The sequence below is a fragment of the Gopherus evgoodei genome, chromosome 5 (assembly GCF_007399415.2).
Source record: "Gopherus evgoodei ecotype Sinaloan lineage chromosome 5, rGopEvg1_v1.p, whole genome shotgun sequence".
Taxonomy (NCBI): domain Eukaryota; kingdom Metazoa; phylum Chordata; order Testudines; family Testudinidae; genus Gopherus; species Gopherus evgoodei.
The window spans coordinates 68790811-68809987 of record NC_044326.1 but is presented as its reverse complement, the minus strand read 5'-3'; the positions used below and the strand labels follow the sequence as shown (position 1 = coordinate 68809987).

Here is a 19177-nt window from a genome sequence, read left to right as displayed (position 1 = left end):
TCCCTTCTGACCTTAAAGTCTATGATTCTATAGTTGCTGATTTTCCAGCAAAATACAGTGAACAAATTGCAATATTTTACATTCAGAACAGGGTCTCACACATTTGGACCAAATTCTGAGCTCAGTTACACTGGACAAATTCTACTGAAATCCACAGTTTTAGTCTATACAGATGCAACCAAGAGCAAAATTTGGCCAGTTTTATATATTTTGAAAATGACAACTTTTTTATTAGAAAACTGTTTTGTGGTGGGAATGGAAACAACAAGTAGATCAACATTTCAAAGAGAGAAAGAGAGATCCATGGCAATAGTATAATCTCACCAGCTCTCTACATAAACTATTCAAACCAAAAAACTTACTTTGTGGACTCTACTATACACTGGATAAGTCCAGGGTTGAAAATTACTTCTCACATTCATGTGGAAAAATGAGACAAATAGGGACAGATGAAGTCTCCCCTACATAAATCATTTGGCGAGGGACACTATTAAGACACTACACATTATGTCAGCTGTCACTTGAATGCAACAACATGCAGATTTAAAAACAACATTTGCTTTTTGCTGTCTGGTGTCTAAGTACTTTGTAGCGTGGGTCAGAGAATGAAAACCTAGGATGGCACCTTTAGATCAACTTGCCTCCTTTGACTGAATACACGTCTCTCATTCACCGTATCTTTATTTAATCTGAAATTGCTACAAAAATGGCTTTCACTAGGTTTTCAATGTTATTTTCCAGCTTCAGTGCATCTTTACATGCTATTTCTCTCCTTTAGGTTTTGAATAGGTTATATTCAAGTCATGTTCATGCTTCTATTTTATATGAGGGGATAATTAAATATGAGGGGCCAGATTTTCCAAGTTTATAAATTTCCAGTGTGTACATGCCACTTAAGTATTTGCACATGCACATGGCCAGGTCTGAATGCATACAAATACGTGATTTGTATATACACCTAGAGTACCAGCATATATAGATGTAGAGTGAGAGAGAGAGAGAGAGAAGGGACATAGACTGTGGGCCTGATTTTTATGGGTGCTTAGCACCTAAAACTATAAAGTCAGTGGTACTGTTCAGTACTTCCAAAAATTCAGCCCCTTCATATTTTATTGCTCTCTCTTACCCTTCACATGCCACTTGACTTCTAAGACTGTAAACGCCTTTGGCCAGTCAGAGTTTGCTTTTAGATATGGATACCACCTAACACAACTTGTGTGTATAAGAATACAATGATAAATAGCAGTAACTGCCCACACCTAACTTTGAAAATCTGAACCAGAGAGTCTCTAATGTTATCACTTAGAAGACCATGCACAAGTTGAGACTCCATCCAGTAATACTGACTGCATAACGGAAAATATAGTGCCTTTACTATGACAACCGCATTTAAATTATAAAATGAGGCATGAGAACACCCCAAAAAACACCCCAAGTTTATGCATGTTGAGTCACTCTGAAATGTACCAGAATAACAGCCCTGTGGACTAAAAGACTTTATTTAACATAAGAACGACCACACTGGGTCAGAACAATGTCCATCTAGCCCAGTATACTGTCTTCCAACAGTGGCCAATACCAGGTGCTTCAGAGAGAATTAACAGAATAGGTAATTGTTAAGTGATCCATCACCTGTCACCCATTCCCAGGTTCTGGCACAGAGCAAGATTAACAGAAACAGTAGTGGTACATGGTTCACCACATTGCTTCATCAGTGTTCCCCAATACAAACCTGGGGTGTTCTACAACTAAGGGTGAGATGATAGCTCAGACACTATATTGCCATCTTTGACGGCCTTACTGATATTATCAACACAAGTCCCAAACAGGGAGACAGAGTCAGTTATGTTCACACTCTTAAAACTGGGATCTGGACTAAAAGTCATAAGTTAATTACAGACAGGCCACATACCTTAAGATGGCCATTGTGACAGTAACAACTTTTAGTCACTGCAGACAAGGCCCCTGATTTATCCATTTCCTCCAGCTAGAGCACTTCTGTGATGACTTCAGATGTCCAATGGTCGCTGATAACATTTTTTTTCCCTAGGGTGAAAAAATATAAGCCTAGATCCTTAGCTACAACTAAGGAGCAGATCTGCCTCAGGGACATATTACAGAAAGATATTATGGGCTGATCTTTCACCATTTCTCAAAGCACCTTGAGTTGCTTTAAGTTATATCAGCTACCTATGGCTTCATAGGACCAATATGGTAGCAGAGGTCCAGTCGGATTTAGGGAAACCCAGGCCATGCCCTGTTTTCCCCAGCAACACTCACCCATTACATACCATTCACCTTAAGTTTGATTACTGGAAAGATACTGGAACAAATTAAGTAATCAACTTGTAGAGGATAAAAGGGTGATAAGTAACAGCCAACATGGATTTCTCAAGAATAAATCTCACCCACTCAACCTAACTTCCTTTTTGACAGGGTTACTGGCTTAGCACAGGAGTAAAGCAGTAGATATGTTGTATCTTGATTTTAGTAAGGCTTTTGACTCAGTTTCATGTGACAATCTCATAAACAAACCAGGGAAATGAGGTCTAGATAAAATTATTAGAAGATGGGTGCAAAACTGGTTGAAAGACTGTACTCAAAGAATATTTATCAGTGATTCTCTGTCAAGCTAGGGAAGTATCCCCAACCTAAGTCACTGATGCACTTTTACAAATTTTACCCTAAATCCACAATCTAAGGCAGAACTAATTTGAGGCAGAATATGCTAGACTTCTAATTAACAGTCGCAATGATAGAACATTCCTATTAACAGCAAAGAACATAGTTGTATTGATAGTGTGTGTGTATGCATGCATGCACACATATCCACAGATTAACAGCGCACTGTGATTATGTGATGCTAGTAACCATTGTAAGTCTGTCTCTCCTGAGAAACCACTTAAAAGATGAGTTGGTTGCTGGCTTTAGCCCAGTAACTTTATTTCAGTCTATGTCTTTTGTAGTGAAAAATTCCAAATATGTTTCACTCTTACACACAAAAGGTCCATACTTTCCTCATTTGACTCACTAAACTCAACAGGCATGAATTAGATGAGCAGGATTTGGCCTGAACTACTAAGTAGCACAATTAGGAAGAGAACATTACATACAGTTAATACATATCCTCCCATTCTTTTCTGGGAGCACATATTTGGTGGGGTCTGTCTTTGATGTGCTACTATTTAATATTTCCATGAATGACTTGGATAATGGAGTGAAGAGTATGCTTACAATATATATTTTTGGATGGCACCAAACTAGGAGGGACTGCTAGCACTTTGGAGGGCAGGATTAAAATTCAAAATGACCTTAATAAATTGGAGAAATAAGCTGAAATAAATAAATGAATTTCAATAAAAGGAAACTACAAAGTATTATACTTAAGAAGGAAAATTCAAATGCACAACTACAAAATGGGCAATAACTGGCTAGGTGATAGTACTGCTGAAAAGTATCTGAGGGTTATAGTGGATCATAAATTGAATCTGAGCCAACAGTGTGGTACAGTTGCAAAAAGGCTAATATCATTCTGGGGTGCATTAAAAGAAGTTTCATATGTAAGATAGGGGAGGCAGGGGCGGCTCTAGCTTTTTTGACACCCCAAGCACAGCAGGCAGGCTGCTTTCAGCAGCTTGCCTGTGGGAGGTCCCCAGTCCCGTGGATTCGACAGCTTGCCTGCGGAAGGTCCGCCAGTTCTGCGGCTTCAGCGTACCAGCCGCCAAATTGCCACCAAATCCGCGGGACTGGCAGACCTCCCACAGGCAAGCCACCAAAGGCAGCCTGACTGCCACCCTCGCAGGGAGTGACAGGGCACCCCCCCCCCGCAACTTGCCGCCCCAGGCACGCGCTTGGAGCACTGGTGCCTGGAGCTGCCGCTGATGGGAGGTAATTTTTCTGCTGTACTTGGCACTGATGAGGCCCCAGCTAAAGTACAATTCAGGAAACCACATTTTAAGAAGGTTGTGGACAAATGAGAGAGAGAGTCCTGAGAACAGCAACAAAAATCACCAAAGGTTTAGAAAGCCTGACCTCTGAAGAACGGTTAAAAAACCTGAGTATATTTAGTCTTGAGAAAAGAAGACAGAGGGGACCTGATAAACATTTTCAAATATGTTAAGGCTGTTACAAAAAGTGTGGTGACCAAGTTTTCTCCATGTCACTGAAGGTAGGACAAGAAGTAATAAGCTTAACCTGCAGCAAGGAAGATTTAGGTTAAACATTAGGAAAAACTTCCTCACTAGAGGAATTTGCAATATCACCAGAGGGACAGTTAAGTATAAGAACAGGTTTCCAAGGGAGGTTGTGGACTCTCAGTCATTGTCTAACCTGTTCTTTAAAACTTCCTAACATCTGTCAGTGATGCTGCAAGTATACTTGGTGCTGCTTCAGTGTGAGGGGCTGGACTAGATGACCTCTTCAGGTCTCTTCTAGCCCTACATTTCTATGAAGCTATATAGAAAATAGAATATATATTGAATTTATATCTTGCATTCCTAAATTTTAAATTATAAATTTCACTTTTGCTTTCCATTAAGTCAGATCCTTGGTATCTTGCAAAAGCTCAAATACAACTTTCACTTTAGCCAGATTCTTATACCTAATTTGCAAAATAATCAAGCCTTTGCATATATTTCACAATCTAACTTTGTAAATTATCTTTCTTCCCAGTTAATTCGTTAATATAATTAAGACTTAGGTATGTTCTTTAAGAGTTCCTTAGGCAAAAAAACGAATATAATTGGGCAAAAAAGCAGCAGCATTTCCTCTAACAGTCAAGGTAATCCCTTCCTCGTCTACTCTTGAATGTTTACTAAAATAGATCTCTAAAAATTGCTTTTTAGAACTATCACGGTTGTGGAGAGTAATCCTGGTGCTGAAATTATCCTCAGGAATTTCTTTATTAGAGACTTTATATTACATTTCAGTAAATATAATACTAAAATGGAAATATAAGAAAAGGATTCGGAAGTTAAAGTCACAAAAGTGTATTCATAGCCTGTTTAACAAACAGCACATTTTGTTACATTTCTTGTATTATTTGCTGTTACTTCCTATTTTGTTAGAATAACTTAAACTCTACCTACAATATTATTAAAAATGATTTTTCCCAAAATGATTCTTTGCCTTCTTGCCACTTCTAAAAGAGGATTTCTGTAATTTTGGGCAATATCAATACCATATTGTGCTATGTGATGTAGAATTGTTAGCAGTTCTTAAGATACATATTCTATAACCATTCCATATTAAATCCTTTCATTGAAATCACTATGAGCTTTGCATGGAGACCCAAAGCAGAATATTGCTGCCTTTTTAGCCTCTTACTTTAAAAAAAAAAATCTGTTTAAACATTTACACCACAGTCATCTGCGCTATCCAAATAATTATTAAAATCATCATCACCACCACAATATAAAGGCCACATGTGGTCCAGATTCCTGCCTCCTTTCCCTGAGGGAGCTGAGGGATTTTCATTGTCAAAAAATGATACAATGAAAGCATATATTTTAGCATAAATTAAACCATATCAGCATTAGAGTATCTTGCTGGATGGCTGACTTTTTATTAAGGGTCTGTGTAAAAGTGCTATTTGCATAGTACTAATTTACAAATTGCATTGCTGCCCATTCAGATTAAGACTACATAAAAGAAAATGGTTTTGTTCACTGACAAATGACTAGCGTTATGTGCATATCACCCACAGGAATACTATAAGGTTCAGTATACGCCTGTTAACACAAAAAACATGCAAACTAAGTTTTCACTGAGAATAAAATGTGATTATGTGGAAGGATACAAGGATACATCCTGTGCTAAAATGAGCTGGAATTTGTTTATCTCCATATAAGCATCTTATGTTAGATACTGATGTGGCCAACTACCTGGAGGGAGAGAGAGAGAGAGAGAGACACTCTCATGGAATATCATGCTATGGAATGAAAGCAATTGAGTTCAGTTTCATATGAAATGCTATTATTACCTTTTCCTTTAATAAAATTATTGATTAACTACTATTAAGCAGGGAAGTAAGCCACAGTACTTCACCAGCTGCTAAAATGTGATGCTTTATTTAATGTTTATTAAGGGAGAATAGCTAATTGGTCTGTTGGTGAACCTCACTATGCCTGAGGGAGTATATATATAAAAAAGAGCAGGCTTTCATGCTATGTTTATTGTTGATTTAAAACAATATCACAGTGAAGGAATTGGCAAAAAAACAAGTCTGAACACATGTGGGAGGTAAAAGAGGAAGTCCACATTAAATTCACTAAAAACCAAACATTGTAAATACCAGTTTCACACAGAAGTATCAGACAGGAGCATTCCTCTCCCTCATAAATTTTTCACAAAGCCAAATTTAAAAGCAGTTTCTGAATTATCCTAATTATGCATAAAACTGATTGCACTTTAGGGGTCCCAGAAGCACCAGCTACATAATACAAACAAACTTTCCATTACTGGAGAGCCAAATATGGCTTTCATTTGCAATATCATATGTAAGAGAAGAATTTGGCTCTCAGGCTTCATTTACAAGTCTAATCACCTAAAAAATTAAGGGGAAGAATATTATGATCCTCTACTTTTTAGTCTAGAACACATCAAATTTTCCAGTCACAGTCATAAGAGAAATTGGATAGTTATTCTCTTTCACAGATTTATTCTCTTTGATCACATCAGTGTCTGGTATTATATTTTGGCTGCTATTTAATTTTTAGGTGCAATTCAAAGTCTTGATTATTTTCTTTGAGTCCATGACTCAAGCTATCTCAGAGACTCTCTCTTCTCCTAAGACAACCCCCCACTCGCCCCAAACACACGCGCGCGCACACACACACACACACACACACACAGCAACTGTGATCGAGAAGAGAAATTCAGATTTAAGTCTCTGTGATTGAATTTCTAGGGCTTGGCGTAGGGTTCTCCCAGTAGCACTTAACCACCTCTTGTCCTCCCTCCTTAAAATTTCCGTTAACTGTGATGACTACAAAAAATCTTGACAGTGGCTTGGCAGCTAGTATTCTCAGACCTCTGCCTACCATACTGACCTATGCCATCTCAACTGGTTTTTCCTGGTGCTTCCTATCTCTATCTCCCTGTTGTTTTTTGTCTTATACTTATAAGAGAAAGAACTTATGGTCTAAGTGTTTATGATGCTATAACAATGGTGCTGGTACATGACTGGGTCTTCTAGGTACTACAGTAATACAAATAAGAGTGACTTCAACTCTATATCGTGCTCTCGGCAGAAATTCAGAACTATGATCTCATAACTTTAGGGCATGAGGCGAAGTTACCATAGACAATACCGGGGAAGAGATGCAAATCAGGATAAGTAAAGAACACATCAGAGATCTTCTGACTAATTTGAATGAATTCAGGTCAGCAGGGCATGTTACTGTTCACCCCAGGTTGCCGAAGAAATTAGCTGAAGACATCTCGGAGCCACTGACAATATTTGCAAACTCATGGATGACAGGAAAGGAAGACCAGAGAAGGGCTAACATAGTGCCCAACTTCTCAAAGGGAGGAAAACAAGGAGTGGCGGAAATATAAACCAGTCAGCCTGACTTTGATACCTGGAAAACTAATAGAGCAATATATAAAACATTTCATTTGCAAATACTTGGATGAAGAGGGTGATCAATATCAGCAGACATGGATTTACTAAGATTAAATCATGCCAAACCAGCTTGATTTCCTTTTTTGATAAGCTAACAGGTTTGGTGGATAAGGGGAATGTGGTGGACATAATATACCTGGACTTCAGCGAGGCTTTTAACATAGTCCCACATGATAGTCTCATAAGTAAGCTGGAGAAATGCAGGCTTGGTAGAAGTACCATTAAGTGGATACATAATTGGTTAAACAACTGCAAACAAAAAGAGTAACTATTAATGGAATGATGTCAGATTGGAAGGAAGTAACTGTTCTGGGTCTAGTGGAAAGTCAGCTGAGGTAGCATAGCAGCTTCTGTACCAGCCTCCTCCCAACTCCCACTATAAAGAGAGAGGGACAGGGCATTCCAGAAGTGGAATTGACTGGAGGTGGGGAAAGCAATGGTCAAGTGGATTTCTACTCTGCTCCACTCCTCTTGCATAAGGTTACCAGAGCCAGGTGTTGCCATGATAGGCTCTCTGCATAGGTCCCCCTCTGCACTGCATCCAAACAGATCTTAGATGGAGTGGAGAATCTATTCCTCTAACTTTGTGAGCCTTAATTCTGCAGTCTGTACTTAATACTGGAGTCTGTATGGGAAGGATGGGCTTTATCTAAACCAAAACAGATCCAGACTGCTGGCACATAAAATTAAAAAGGCCATAGTGAGTTTTTAAACTAAAGTGCTGGGAGAAAGCCAACAGGTGTGGAGGAGCACATGGTTTGGAGAGAGACATCCCAAAGAGGAGGATCTATTAAAGAGGATACTCTATATTCTAGTAAAGAGGAGAAGATAGAACTTGCTGATGTACAGGTAGGAACTGAAGACAAAATGTCACATGAAAAAGAGTCCCTTTCAATTACATCACATGAAGACTGACAACTAAATACTGACAAATTTTATAAGAGTCTGTTTGCAAATGCTAGAAGTCCAAGATGGGTCAACTGGTTTGCCTGGTATTACATGATGATACCAATATAATAGGCATCACAGAACCTTGGTGGAATTATGATAATCAGTGGGACACGGTAATGCCAGGGTACAAAATATATAGGAATGACAGAGTAGGTCATGACTGTAGGAGAGTGGCAATATATGTAAAAGAAAGCCAAATCAAATATAGTACAATTCTTAAATGACTCAAAGTGTATCATAGTATCTCTATAGATAGAAATTCAATACAATAAGAGTTCAGCAGTAGGAATATATTACCGACCACCTGAACAGGATGGTGACAGTGACTTGGAGATTAGAGAGACTACATAAAGAAAATCCAATAATAATGGGGGATTTGAACTATGGGTACATGTCACCGCAGTACATGATACAGAGATAACATTTCTTGACACCATTCTTGACTGCTTCTTGGAGCAGTTGGTCTTGGAATCCACAAGGTGGGGGAGGCAGTTCTTGATTTAGTCCTAAATGGTGCACAGGTTCTGGTCCAAGAAGTGAATATAGTTGAACCACTCAGTAACAGCAACCATAATGTAATTAAACTTAACATCTTTGTAGGGAGGAAAATGTCAGAGAAACCCACTACAGTAGCATTCAACGTCAAAAAGGGGAACTACATAAAAATGATTAAGCTACCTTAATAGAAATTATAAGGAACTATCACAAGAGTGAAATGGAAGCTGCATGGAAACCATAGAGATTCAAATTAAAAGTACACCCCAATCAAAAACACAATAAGAGGACCAAAAAATGCCACCATGGCTAAATAATAACATAAAAGAGGCAGTCCGAGACAAAAAGACATTCAGAAATGGAAGTTAAATCCTAAGGAAAATAGGAAAGTGCATAAACTCTGGCAAGTGAAGTGTAAAAGTATAATTAGGCAGGCCAAAAAAGAATTTGAAAAGCAACTAGCAAAAGACACAAAAACAAACAGCAACAACAAACAGTGCTGGGGGAAGCGGGCCGGTGCAACTGGCAGGCAGGGTTGATCCTGGAAGTGATGGGTTGGTCCCGGAAGTCATGTCTGCCTCAGGCCCCACACCCTCATAGGAAAGGCCCTGAGTGGAGCCATTAGACAATTGTAATGCTGAAGGAGACAGGGCATTTGTGGAGGAATTAAATTAATTCTTTGCATTGGCCTTAATGGCTGAGGATGTGAGGGAGACTCCCACAGCTAAGCCATTCTTTTTAGATGACAAATCTGAGGAACTGTCCCACACTGAGGTGTTGATAGAGATGGTTTTGGAACAGATTGATAAATTAAACAGTAATAAGTCAGCAAGACTGGATGGTATTCATCCAAGAGTTTTGAAGCAACTTAAATATGAAAATGCAAAACTACTAACTGTGTTATGTAACCTATCACTTTAGTCAGCCTGAGTACCAGATGATGAGGATAGCTAATGTGACGCCAATTTTTTTAAAAGGCTCCAGAGACAACCCTGGCAATTACAGGTTGGTGAGACTAATTTCAGTGCAAGGCAAATTGGTAGAAACTATAGTAAAGAAGAGAATTAGCAGACACATCAGATGAACACAATATGCTGAGGGAAGAGTCAACATGAGGTTTGAGGTTGTCAACAAAACATGTGGACAAGAGTGATCCAATTGATATACTGTCTTGGACTTTCAGAAAGCCTTTGTCAAAGTCCCTCAGCAAAGATTCTTAAGCAAAAGTAAGCAATCATGGGATAAGAGGGAAAGTCCTTTCAAAGACCAGTAACAGGTTAAAAAATAGGAAGCAAGACTATGAAAAAAAGGTCAGATTTCACAATGGAGAGAGGTTAATAGCTGAGTCCCCCAAGGATCAGTGCTGGAACCCATGTTGCTCAAGATATTCATAAATTATCTGGAAAAGGGAAACAATGAGGTGATAAAGTTTGCAGAAAATACAAAACTACTCAAAATAGTTTAATACAAAGCAGACTGCGAAGACTTGCACAGGGATCTCACAAAACTGAGTGAATGGGCAACAAAATGGTAGATGATATTCAATGTTTATAAATGCAACTTAATACACATTGTAAAACATAATGCCAACTATACATACAAAATGTTGAGGTCTAAATTAGTTACCACCACTCAAAAAAGAAATCTTGGAGTCATTGAGGATAGTTCTCTGTAAACATCCACTCAACGTATAGCAGCAGTCAAAAAAGCAAACAGACTGTTAGGAACCATTAGGAAAGGGACAGCTAATAAGATAGAAAATATCATAAGGCAACTATAGAAATCTATGGTACACCCACACCATGAATACTGCATGCAGTTCTTGTCACCCCATCTCAAAAAACATATATTCAATTTGGAAAAAGTACAGGAAAGGACATAAAAATAATTAAGGGTATGGAAAACCTTCCATATGAGGTGAGATTTAAGAGACTAGGACTCTTCATCTTAAAAAAAAGAGACAGCTGAGGAAGAGTATGACAGAAGTCTATCAAATCATGAATAGTGTGGGGAAAGTGTATAAAGAAGTGTTATTTCTTCAGGGTGTAGCCCGAAGATATGATGTCGAGCACTCAACGGTCTGAGGTCAGCCACGATCAAATCGACCAGAAGGGGTGCAGGCAGTTGAGGAAAGAGCAGGGGGATGGATCCTGAGAAGTGACTGGAGTGCCATCCTTGAGCACATCCTCAAAATGACTGCTTCTGGCTTCCTTGGCCTCTGGAAGAACCTGGCTGGGCAGAGTAATGGGCAGACAAAGGGTGATGCTGTTTAAATCCTTTATCTCTGTCCTTCATGTAGTAGCTGGACCAGGGGACACTCCAGGACCTTGACGGAGGTGGGGTGGATGGAATGGCTTTCTAGATAGCTAAGGGGTGTGTAGGCCCAAGGAACGGAGGGTGCCATGGGAGTTTTTAAGGCTGTGGAGCTGTGCATCGGTCAACTCTGAAAAAAGTCCTGCTCCCTCAAATAGAAGGTCCAGAGGACTATAACCAAGAGCTGCGCCTCATGACCACTGCAGAGGCAACAACCCTGGCCAATGAGTCTGTAACATCCCAGGCCATCTGGAGAGCACCTCTTGTCAGCCCTTTGCCCTCTTCCACCAAGGTGGCGAACTCCTGGGCTCAGTCCTGTGGGAGGCCCTCCTTGAACTTGTTGATGGAGTCCCACAGGTTGAAGTTGTATTTGTCTGACAGGGCCTGATGGTTAGACACCAGAAATTGAAGGCTGGCTGTAGAATAAATTTTCCTGCAAAATAAGCCCAGCCTCTCGGTGTCCTTATGTTTTGGTGTGCCACTCATCTGACCCTGCCTGGCCTTTTCGTTGATGGCAGACACAATGAGGGACCATGCTGGAGGGTGGGTGTACAGGTATTCAAATCCTTTTGTGGGCACACAGTATTTCCTTTCTACCTTCTTGGAGATAAGCGGAATGGAAGAGGGGGTCTGCCACACAGACTTCGCAATTTTAAGGACCCCTGAGTGGATGGGCACTGTAGCCTGCGCCAGGGTGGAGGAGGGTATGACATTAAAGAGGTCATCCAACTCCTCCGCTAACTCCTAAACCTCCAAGTTCAGGTTGGCAGCCACTCTTTTGAGCAGAGTCTGACGCTCCTTGAAGTTTTCGGGGAGGCTGCTCGTTTGCAAGAGGCCCACCACAGCTTCATCCAGAGATGACGAAGATGACTGCACAACAGAGGGAGGAGTGGCTTCCGTTTTTTCATCCAGTGCATCGGGGACCACTGTATGACCAATGCAGCCTGGGAGGAACAGTGGGAGTATGAGACCAGCATAAGAGGTACAGTCCACGAGTTCCAATACTGCCACTGAGTGGGCCACTGCCCGTGCCTCCACGCTGCCGCTGCTGCAGGAGCCACACTGGTCTTGTGGGCTGGTGGCAATTCGCCTTTTATAGGTGAGGGGCTGAACTCCCCTTCAGGCCTGGACCATTGTCCTTCTGGTGACAGGGTGGAGCCGTAGATGCCTGAGTTTGCCAACTGACACTTGTCGGCGACCAGTGAGGAAAGGGCAAGGACCAGTGCCAGCCCAAAAAGCAGTACCAGGGAGCCGGAGACTGGTGCCATGACGAGGAACAATCCCACATGGGGGACGGCAGCGGATTGATGCCTGGGAGACCACCTAGGCGATGGTGATCTGCACTGTAGTAAACTCTGGTGGGAGGCCCAACAGTACCATGGGTACAGGGATCAGCATAGTGACTCAGGAGTCCTGTGCCTTGCAGGCAGAGACCTTGCATCAGAGACCTGGGTCTTCTAACAGGGACTAAGGCTGAGGTGCCAGGGTCTGAAGCCGCAGTGATGGGGACTGATGCCTGCGGTCCAGGGATTGGGGACACTCTGCTGCTTTAGGGGTGGTCCCATAACCACCTTGCCCATAGATGCCGGGCCCTTGGATAGGTCCATGTCTGGCTTGACAGCTGTGGTATTGGTCAGCCTACTTGCTCTTTGGCTGCCAGGCCAACTTGGGGCACACATGACCATATTAGGAGCCAAGGTCCCCTTCCGCTCCCAAAAGTCAGAGGCAGGTCCCTGGCTAGACTAGGGAGTCTGACCACAGAGGTATCTCCAAGCAGTTCTGGGGCGGGCAAGTGGTCTGACACAGGTCCTTTGCCCAAAGCCCCCTTTTCCTGCGGTGCCATTGGGTCCGTCAACTTCAACTGCTTTTTAGGTACCAGGGAGGTGGAACAGTGCCAGGTGGATTCCAGTGCTGGTGGTGTACTATGTACCAACACCAATGCCAGTTATGGAGTCCAATCAAGAGAGTTTCGAGGTAGGACAAAGTACAGCCTCCACAAGGAGATCCCTTAAGCAGATATCCCACTCCTGAGTTCAAGGGCGAAAGTTTTTTCAGATCCTGCACTTATCCTTTTTGTGGGACTCCCCTAGTCATTTTAAACAGCTCTCACGGGGGTCAGTAATGGACATCGACTGTCTGCACAATGAACATGGCATAAAGCCTGGGGAATGGGGCATGCCAGGCTCTGAGACGAAGTCCCAGCTGGGACTCTAACGCCGAAACTACTCTGCTCTAACACTTAAAGGTCTAACTCAGTACCTATCAACTAACAACAAAGGAGACAGAACGATGGACTGTAAGAACCGCTAACACTCTTGTGATGCAAGACAAGGTGTTCCAACCAACCATCATAGGTGGTAAGAAGGAACTGAGAGGATGTTGTGTCATCAGCGCCTAACATACCAGCACATGAACATGGGGGCACTACAGCTGACCCTACGCATACTGCTAAGGCAAAAATCTCCAACGATTGTGCATGTGGGCACACACACACCTAGAATGGAATCAACATGAGCAAGCACTCAAAGAAGAATTATTGTTTGGCTGGTAATATTCAGAGTGCTATGGACTGTATATTATATTACATTATATTGAATTAAATATTATGGAGAGGTTTAAACTTTGTAAAAGTGCTCAGAACATTAGGTGATTATTGTTTATATTACAGTAGTGCCTAGAGATCCCAAACAAGATCAGTTTCCCACTGTGCTTGGTGCTGTATATATACATACTAGGACACAATCCCTGCCCCCAAAAGAGTTTACAGTCCCAATATACAAGACAAAAGGCACAGAGGAAGTTAATTGTCCAAGATTATAATAGCAAGTTATTGACAGATGAGAGAATAGAAGTCCATTCTCATGAGTCACAGTGCAGTGCCCTGTATCCTCGGAATGTGCTGCCTCTCTAAATACGGGCACTTATACATAATTACACTCAGAACAGATATATGAGGAGCATCAAAAATGAAATTTTTCCCACACTATTCTGCTAATGTGCTTTAAGGAAACCTGGAGGGACCAGGGTAGTTTAAATTCCACATTGATACAGTCTTATAGTGCAGTAGCATTGGGACTCAGGTCCCATGCTAAGTGTTGTATAAAATGTGTAATAAAAAGCCCACTGTTTCTTCCTCAAAAAACTTTCTGCTGAGGCAACAAACAATGTTGCGAATGGTGATGCAGAAACTGGACTGAGACCACCAGATTTTTTTTCACGTAGCAAAATGAATAGCAATCTGCTATTACCATCTTTCCACCACTAGTGACTGGCATAACTAAGCTTTTATAGGTGGGATATTTGAAAAGTACTTAAGTGACTTAATAGCAACTGTCCCACCGAAAGCTCCTTACTCACTGAGACACTTCTGAAATTTTCATATTTTATCTCATTAATAATAGCTAAAACCATCATCTCCACCACCTTTGTGTTTTTCAGCAGGACGACAAAATTCTTGCTGACATTGCTCTGGCTTTGGATTTCCTATGAACACAGCACCATGTCAAAAAGCTCTATATATTCCTTTCATAGAAACTGTAATGGCTGAAAGGTATCCCAAGATATTATGCTATAGATATTTAGTAAGACTATTATTTTTAATATGCACCAAAAAGATACACTGTAATGTTTTGAAGGAAGAGTCCACTTCCATGCATAGGTCTAATTCTTGGACAGGAATGGGCTAGTGGATGTAATTGGACTTCTCTCTCCAACCTCTGCTCTTTTGGGAGACAATGAGATGGCCCAGTGACCAACAAGAAAAGAAAAGGGGCCTTCCCATAGTTTAAGTGCAAAAATGAATAGATAATAAATACAGAGCACTTATATACCCTTTTACATATTTAAACTTCTGAACAAACATTAACAAGGTAAGTTAGCATGAGCTTTATTTTCTGAATGTGGAAACTGAAACGGAGAGGAGAAACTACTTCCACACAGCAAGACAATACCAGAGAAAGCATAAGAACACTAGAGCATCTCATCCCCAACTATGATGCAGCTTCACAGTGAATCAGCATCAGAAACCAGACAATTAATACATATGTATTATTTGTCTGATTTCTGAAGCTAGTGTGTCCTTCCAGCAGTCTCCTTTGCTGGTAGTTTGTTTCCCAAATTATAGCCTAAAAAGAACTTTTAACTGTCAAAAAACTGGATTTTATAGAGAATATACAGGCAGAATCCCTTGCTTAAACAATGACATTCAGTGTATCACTAAGAAAACATACTGTTTGTACTCTCTGGTATTTTATTGTATTTGACTCTATAGGAATAAAATGGTTGTAGAAGCAGCAAGTATCATATTAGAGCTATTTTCATTGTATTTGTGAAATGCACCAATATGAAACTATTCACTTCCATCATGGCTTCTAGCAACATGTAATGCCGTGCCGTGGGTGGTTCAAAGCATCTGCTACAAAGAGTGCAGGAGTTGGTGAGCAGTGACAATTTATACTCCCATTGATTTTATAGCAGGAAGAGAGAAGGAGAGAGGCGGAAACAAGCAGCTTCACTCAAGATGGAAGCATGAAGAAAATTAGAATAAACATGTCTTGATTAAAGTTCTTGGGATATTCCATTAAGGAAAAATAACAAGAGATGGTCCAACTAAATTATAACTATACATTGCTCAACCTTGACAAAGCACACCATAATAGAAGTGTTATGGTATGTGAAAGCAACTTAGGACAGAAGTACCAAAGTCTGTAACTAGAGACAATATTCTTCCTCCAAAAGACAAAGTGCAGCCTTTAAAGCATCTGTAGTGACCAGTGATCACAGTACTTTCCGTAACAACCCCTTACAAACTCAGGTCCCAATACTCCTTCTCTTCATGAGTCCTCCTTTTATTCCCTCATTTTATTAATCTTGAATTCCAGCCTTCTATGGGGGGTACGGGCACTCCTCTTTCCCACAATAGATCCACAAATACTGTCACAGCAATTAATCAACACCACCCCTCCCCAATCAGGGAAAATAAATATAATTTATTGGGATCTCAACACATTTCTGCCCATACTTGTGATGACAGCTGGGCACTACTAAAGGAATGGCATTCTAAATGGGAAAAAAATCTATTGCATTAGCTATTGTTGTAATCACACTATTAATCACATTGTTTTGAGAGGCTACTGGTCTTTCGAACTGCTTATCATTTGAAAAATGAGGCCACGGTTATCTATAGCAACTTGTTCATGTCATCCACTAATTGATTCACATTTTTCTTTGGCAATTTTTAGAGTTTTCCTATTGGATTTTTTAAATGAGGAATTTAGGGGTGCTGAATTATATATTGTTTCTCCAAATCAAGTGTTTCATTTATGGTTAGGTATTTGGATTTAATTGTCAGATATTCTGTCAGTTCACCATATTGTTTATAAATTAATCTGTTTTACATTTGATACATATATTCTGCTTTGTTGTGAGAATCTACTGTACATCTTGATAAAAGCAAGATAATAAACACTCCAAAGCTGCATTTAATCTGAATGGGTCATTTCTAATGAGCAAGCATGACATTTACATGTAGCAAGCACATTGATCAGGGTGTTGAAAAACAGAATATGGCATCAACTCAGGAAATATGCATCTACATGGAGTTTAGGTTATCTGATTTTCTTGCCTCCAAAATACCCCTCTCAGGCATTGATCTCCAGATCAATTTAGATTAAACAGTACCTGTGATTTAAATGTGGCAAATCTTTGCCAGCATTACCTTTGCACTTGCAATACAAAAAATGCTCTCATTTCAATACATCTAGATAAAATCCAGCATGGACAGCACAGAAAGGGAAATACACTCTCCTCCTTAAAGAAAAGGACTTTACGAACAGTATATTTTCCTGAGCTACAACTTGATATACTGTACAAGCAACAACAATCTAGAGGTTTACCTTTAAAAAACAGTAATATGCCCAACAACAATCGGCTACATACAACTTTGACCAGAGATTTTAAAATAGGAATACCATGACCATGCTGTGTATTTGTTTTTTCTAACACAAACTGAACTGCACTGTGCAAAACCAAAAGCTAACTGAATATATACACTGCAAAATTTACAACCAATCCCTTGATAGATATTACAGCAAGGCTGCTTCCACAGATACCTAAAGCGAAATGGAGGGGGAAAGTGAAAGAAATATAGACACCTCCCAAATAACATGCAAAATATACTCCAGGTCTTTGTTCAGTCTGGACACTCATTCAAAGGTGTAAATAATGGTTACATTGTTAGATTTCTAACTCCAACTAGCTCCAAATATTGTGTGAGTGGCTCTCTCATAGTTCACAGTGGGCTCCCTTGACCAGTCTTGACAAGCGTGAAAACATTAAATAAATGAAGGTTAACAAAGGACTGTTCTGGGAAACAGTCCACATTAAAAGCTTGCAGTGTTACTACTATGTATATAGGACTCTGCATCTGAATTCCGTAAATCTTAAATATTCACAATCACAACATTAATTCCAGGAATTACTTCAAGAAGCCAAATGGAAAGAAAAATCTTTCCTATTTACTACATCAGGATATTCACTAGCCTTATAGGCATGCACCTAAAGCAAATAAGGAAACTGTAAAATAATACCATATTTGTAAACAGAAAACTATTTATCACAATACCTTTTTGTGTTTGTCCCTCTTCCATATTCTCTTCCATAGCTACCTTTCTTCACTACAAACTGCTACACAGAATTAATCAAAAGCTTCAATTAGATGCTAGAAAAAGTGTGGGGTGCTTTTTTCCTAGGAAGCTTCAACAGCAGAGGCTTAGGCAAGTCCTCAGAGCTTAGCTAAGGCTTTCTCTCTCTCCTCTCCTTGTTTGCTTGGAGACAAGCTGTCAAGTGTAATTTCATTCAAATTACTCTTCCGTGAAGATTATCAATTTTTCTTCTCAAAGCTGTCCATTGTTTATCACTGTAAACAGGTATTCAAATGAATAGCCAGTGAATTTTGGGGGGAAATTTGGTCTCAGTTCCAGTGGCAGTGAGACACTGTAATTCATAAGCCTCACTTTGCATATAAAATAGGGAAAAGAAATTGAGGTTTGTTTTGAAATCTGCGTTTTAAACTGGAAACAGGCTGCACTGAGAACAGATGGAGGGGTGTCCTCCTAACATGAAGCAGACCACCAACCCACAATTCCCCCTATTTGCTACTAAAGTGGGAAAGCCCAGATGCCTGTGGGTTCTTTATGCTGCAGTAGTTGTCTCACTCTTGGTCACATACGGTACATTACTAATATTCTCCTTCATTTTCTCTCTCGCATATGTCTATACTATTTGTGTATAATTAGTATTAGAAAAACATAATACTTATTCTATAATGTATTCTGACAGGCTTCAAAAGGACATTCCCTTTCCCTATCCTCCTAGAAAAACGTGACTAATTCTCATCATGAATAAAAAATTTCAAGGCTTAAAATGAACAAATACAGAAGCAAAACTATTTTCAATTTGACATTATTAAAAGAGACCAACTCGCTCTATGTTTAAAATTGTTTTAAGGTCTGGTAAACATTTTGTATACTATTTTGTTCATAACGGTTCACGTCAACAGACATTTGAAAAATAATCTGTGCTTTCAGACAGATCGCTACCTGACAATTTGGTTTTTAAAATGCACCTATCTAGCACTTTGGTTGCATGTATACCTCTTATATGGAATAAATAAGGATCAATTTCCCACAGATTCAGTCTTCCCTGACCTCCTAGATATTTTTCAAACTAAAATCTCCCAAATCCACCACTGAGCTGCTCATCTATCTAAGATGGCTTCAACATCATAGCATGCAA

The 19177-nt window shown here is 40.1% G+C and overlaps 1 protein-coding gene across 2 annotated transcripts in view; it reads right to left on the bottom strand.

Annotated features, from left to right (window-relative positions):
* The window catches only part of GPM6A (glycoprotein M6A), a 357131-nt gene that overhangs the window by 203205 nt on the left and 134749 nt on the right, over positions 1–19177 (bottom strand). The window contains exon 1 of one of the 2 annotated variants that reach the window (XM_030563097.1): positions 18006–18535. The exons of the other annotated variant lie outside the window; for it this stretch is intronic. Within the exon in view, the coding sequence (XP_030418957.1) occupies positions 18006–18042 (37 nt within the window). The 5' untranslated portion in view covers positions 18043–18535. Of the gene's footprint in view, positions 1–18005; positions 18536–19177 lie in introns of those variants that run through there. 2 annotated transcript variants of the gene reach the window in all.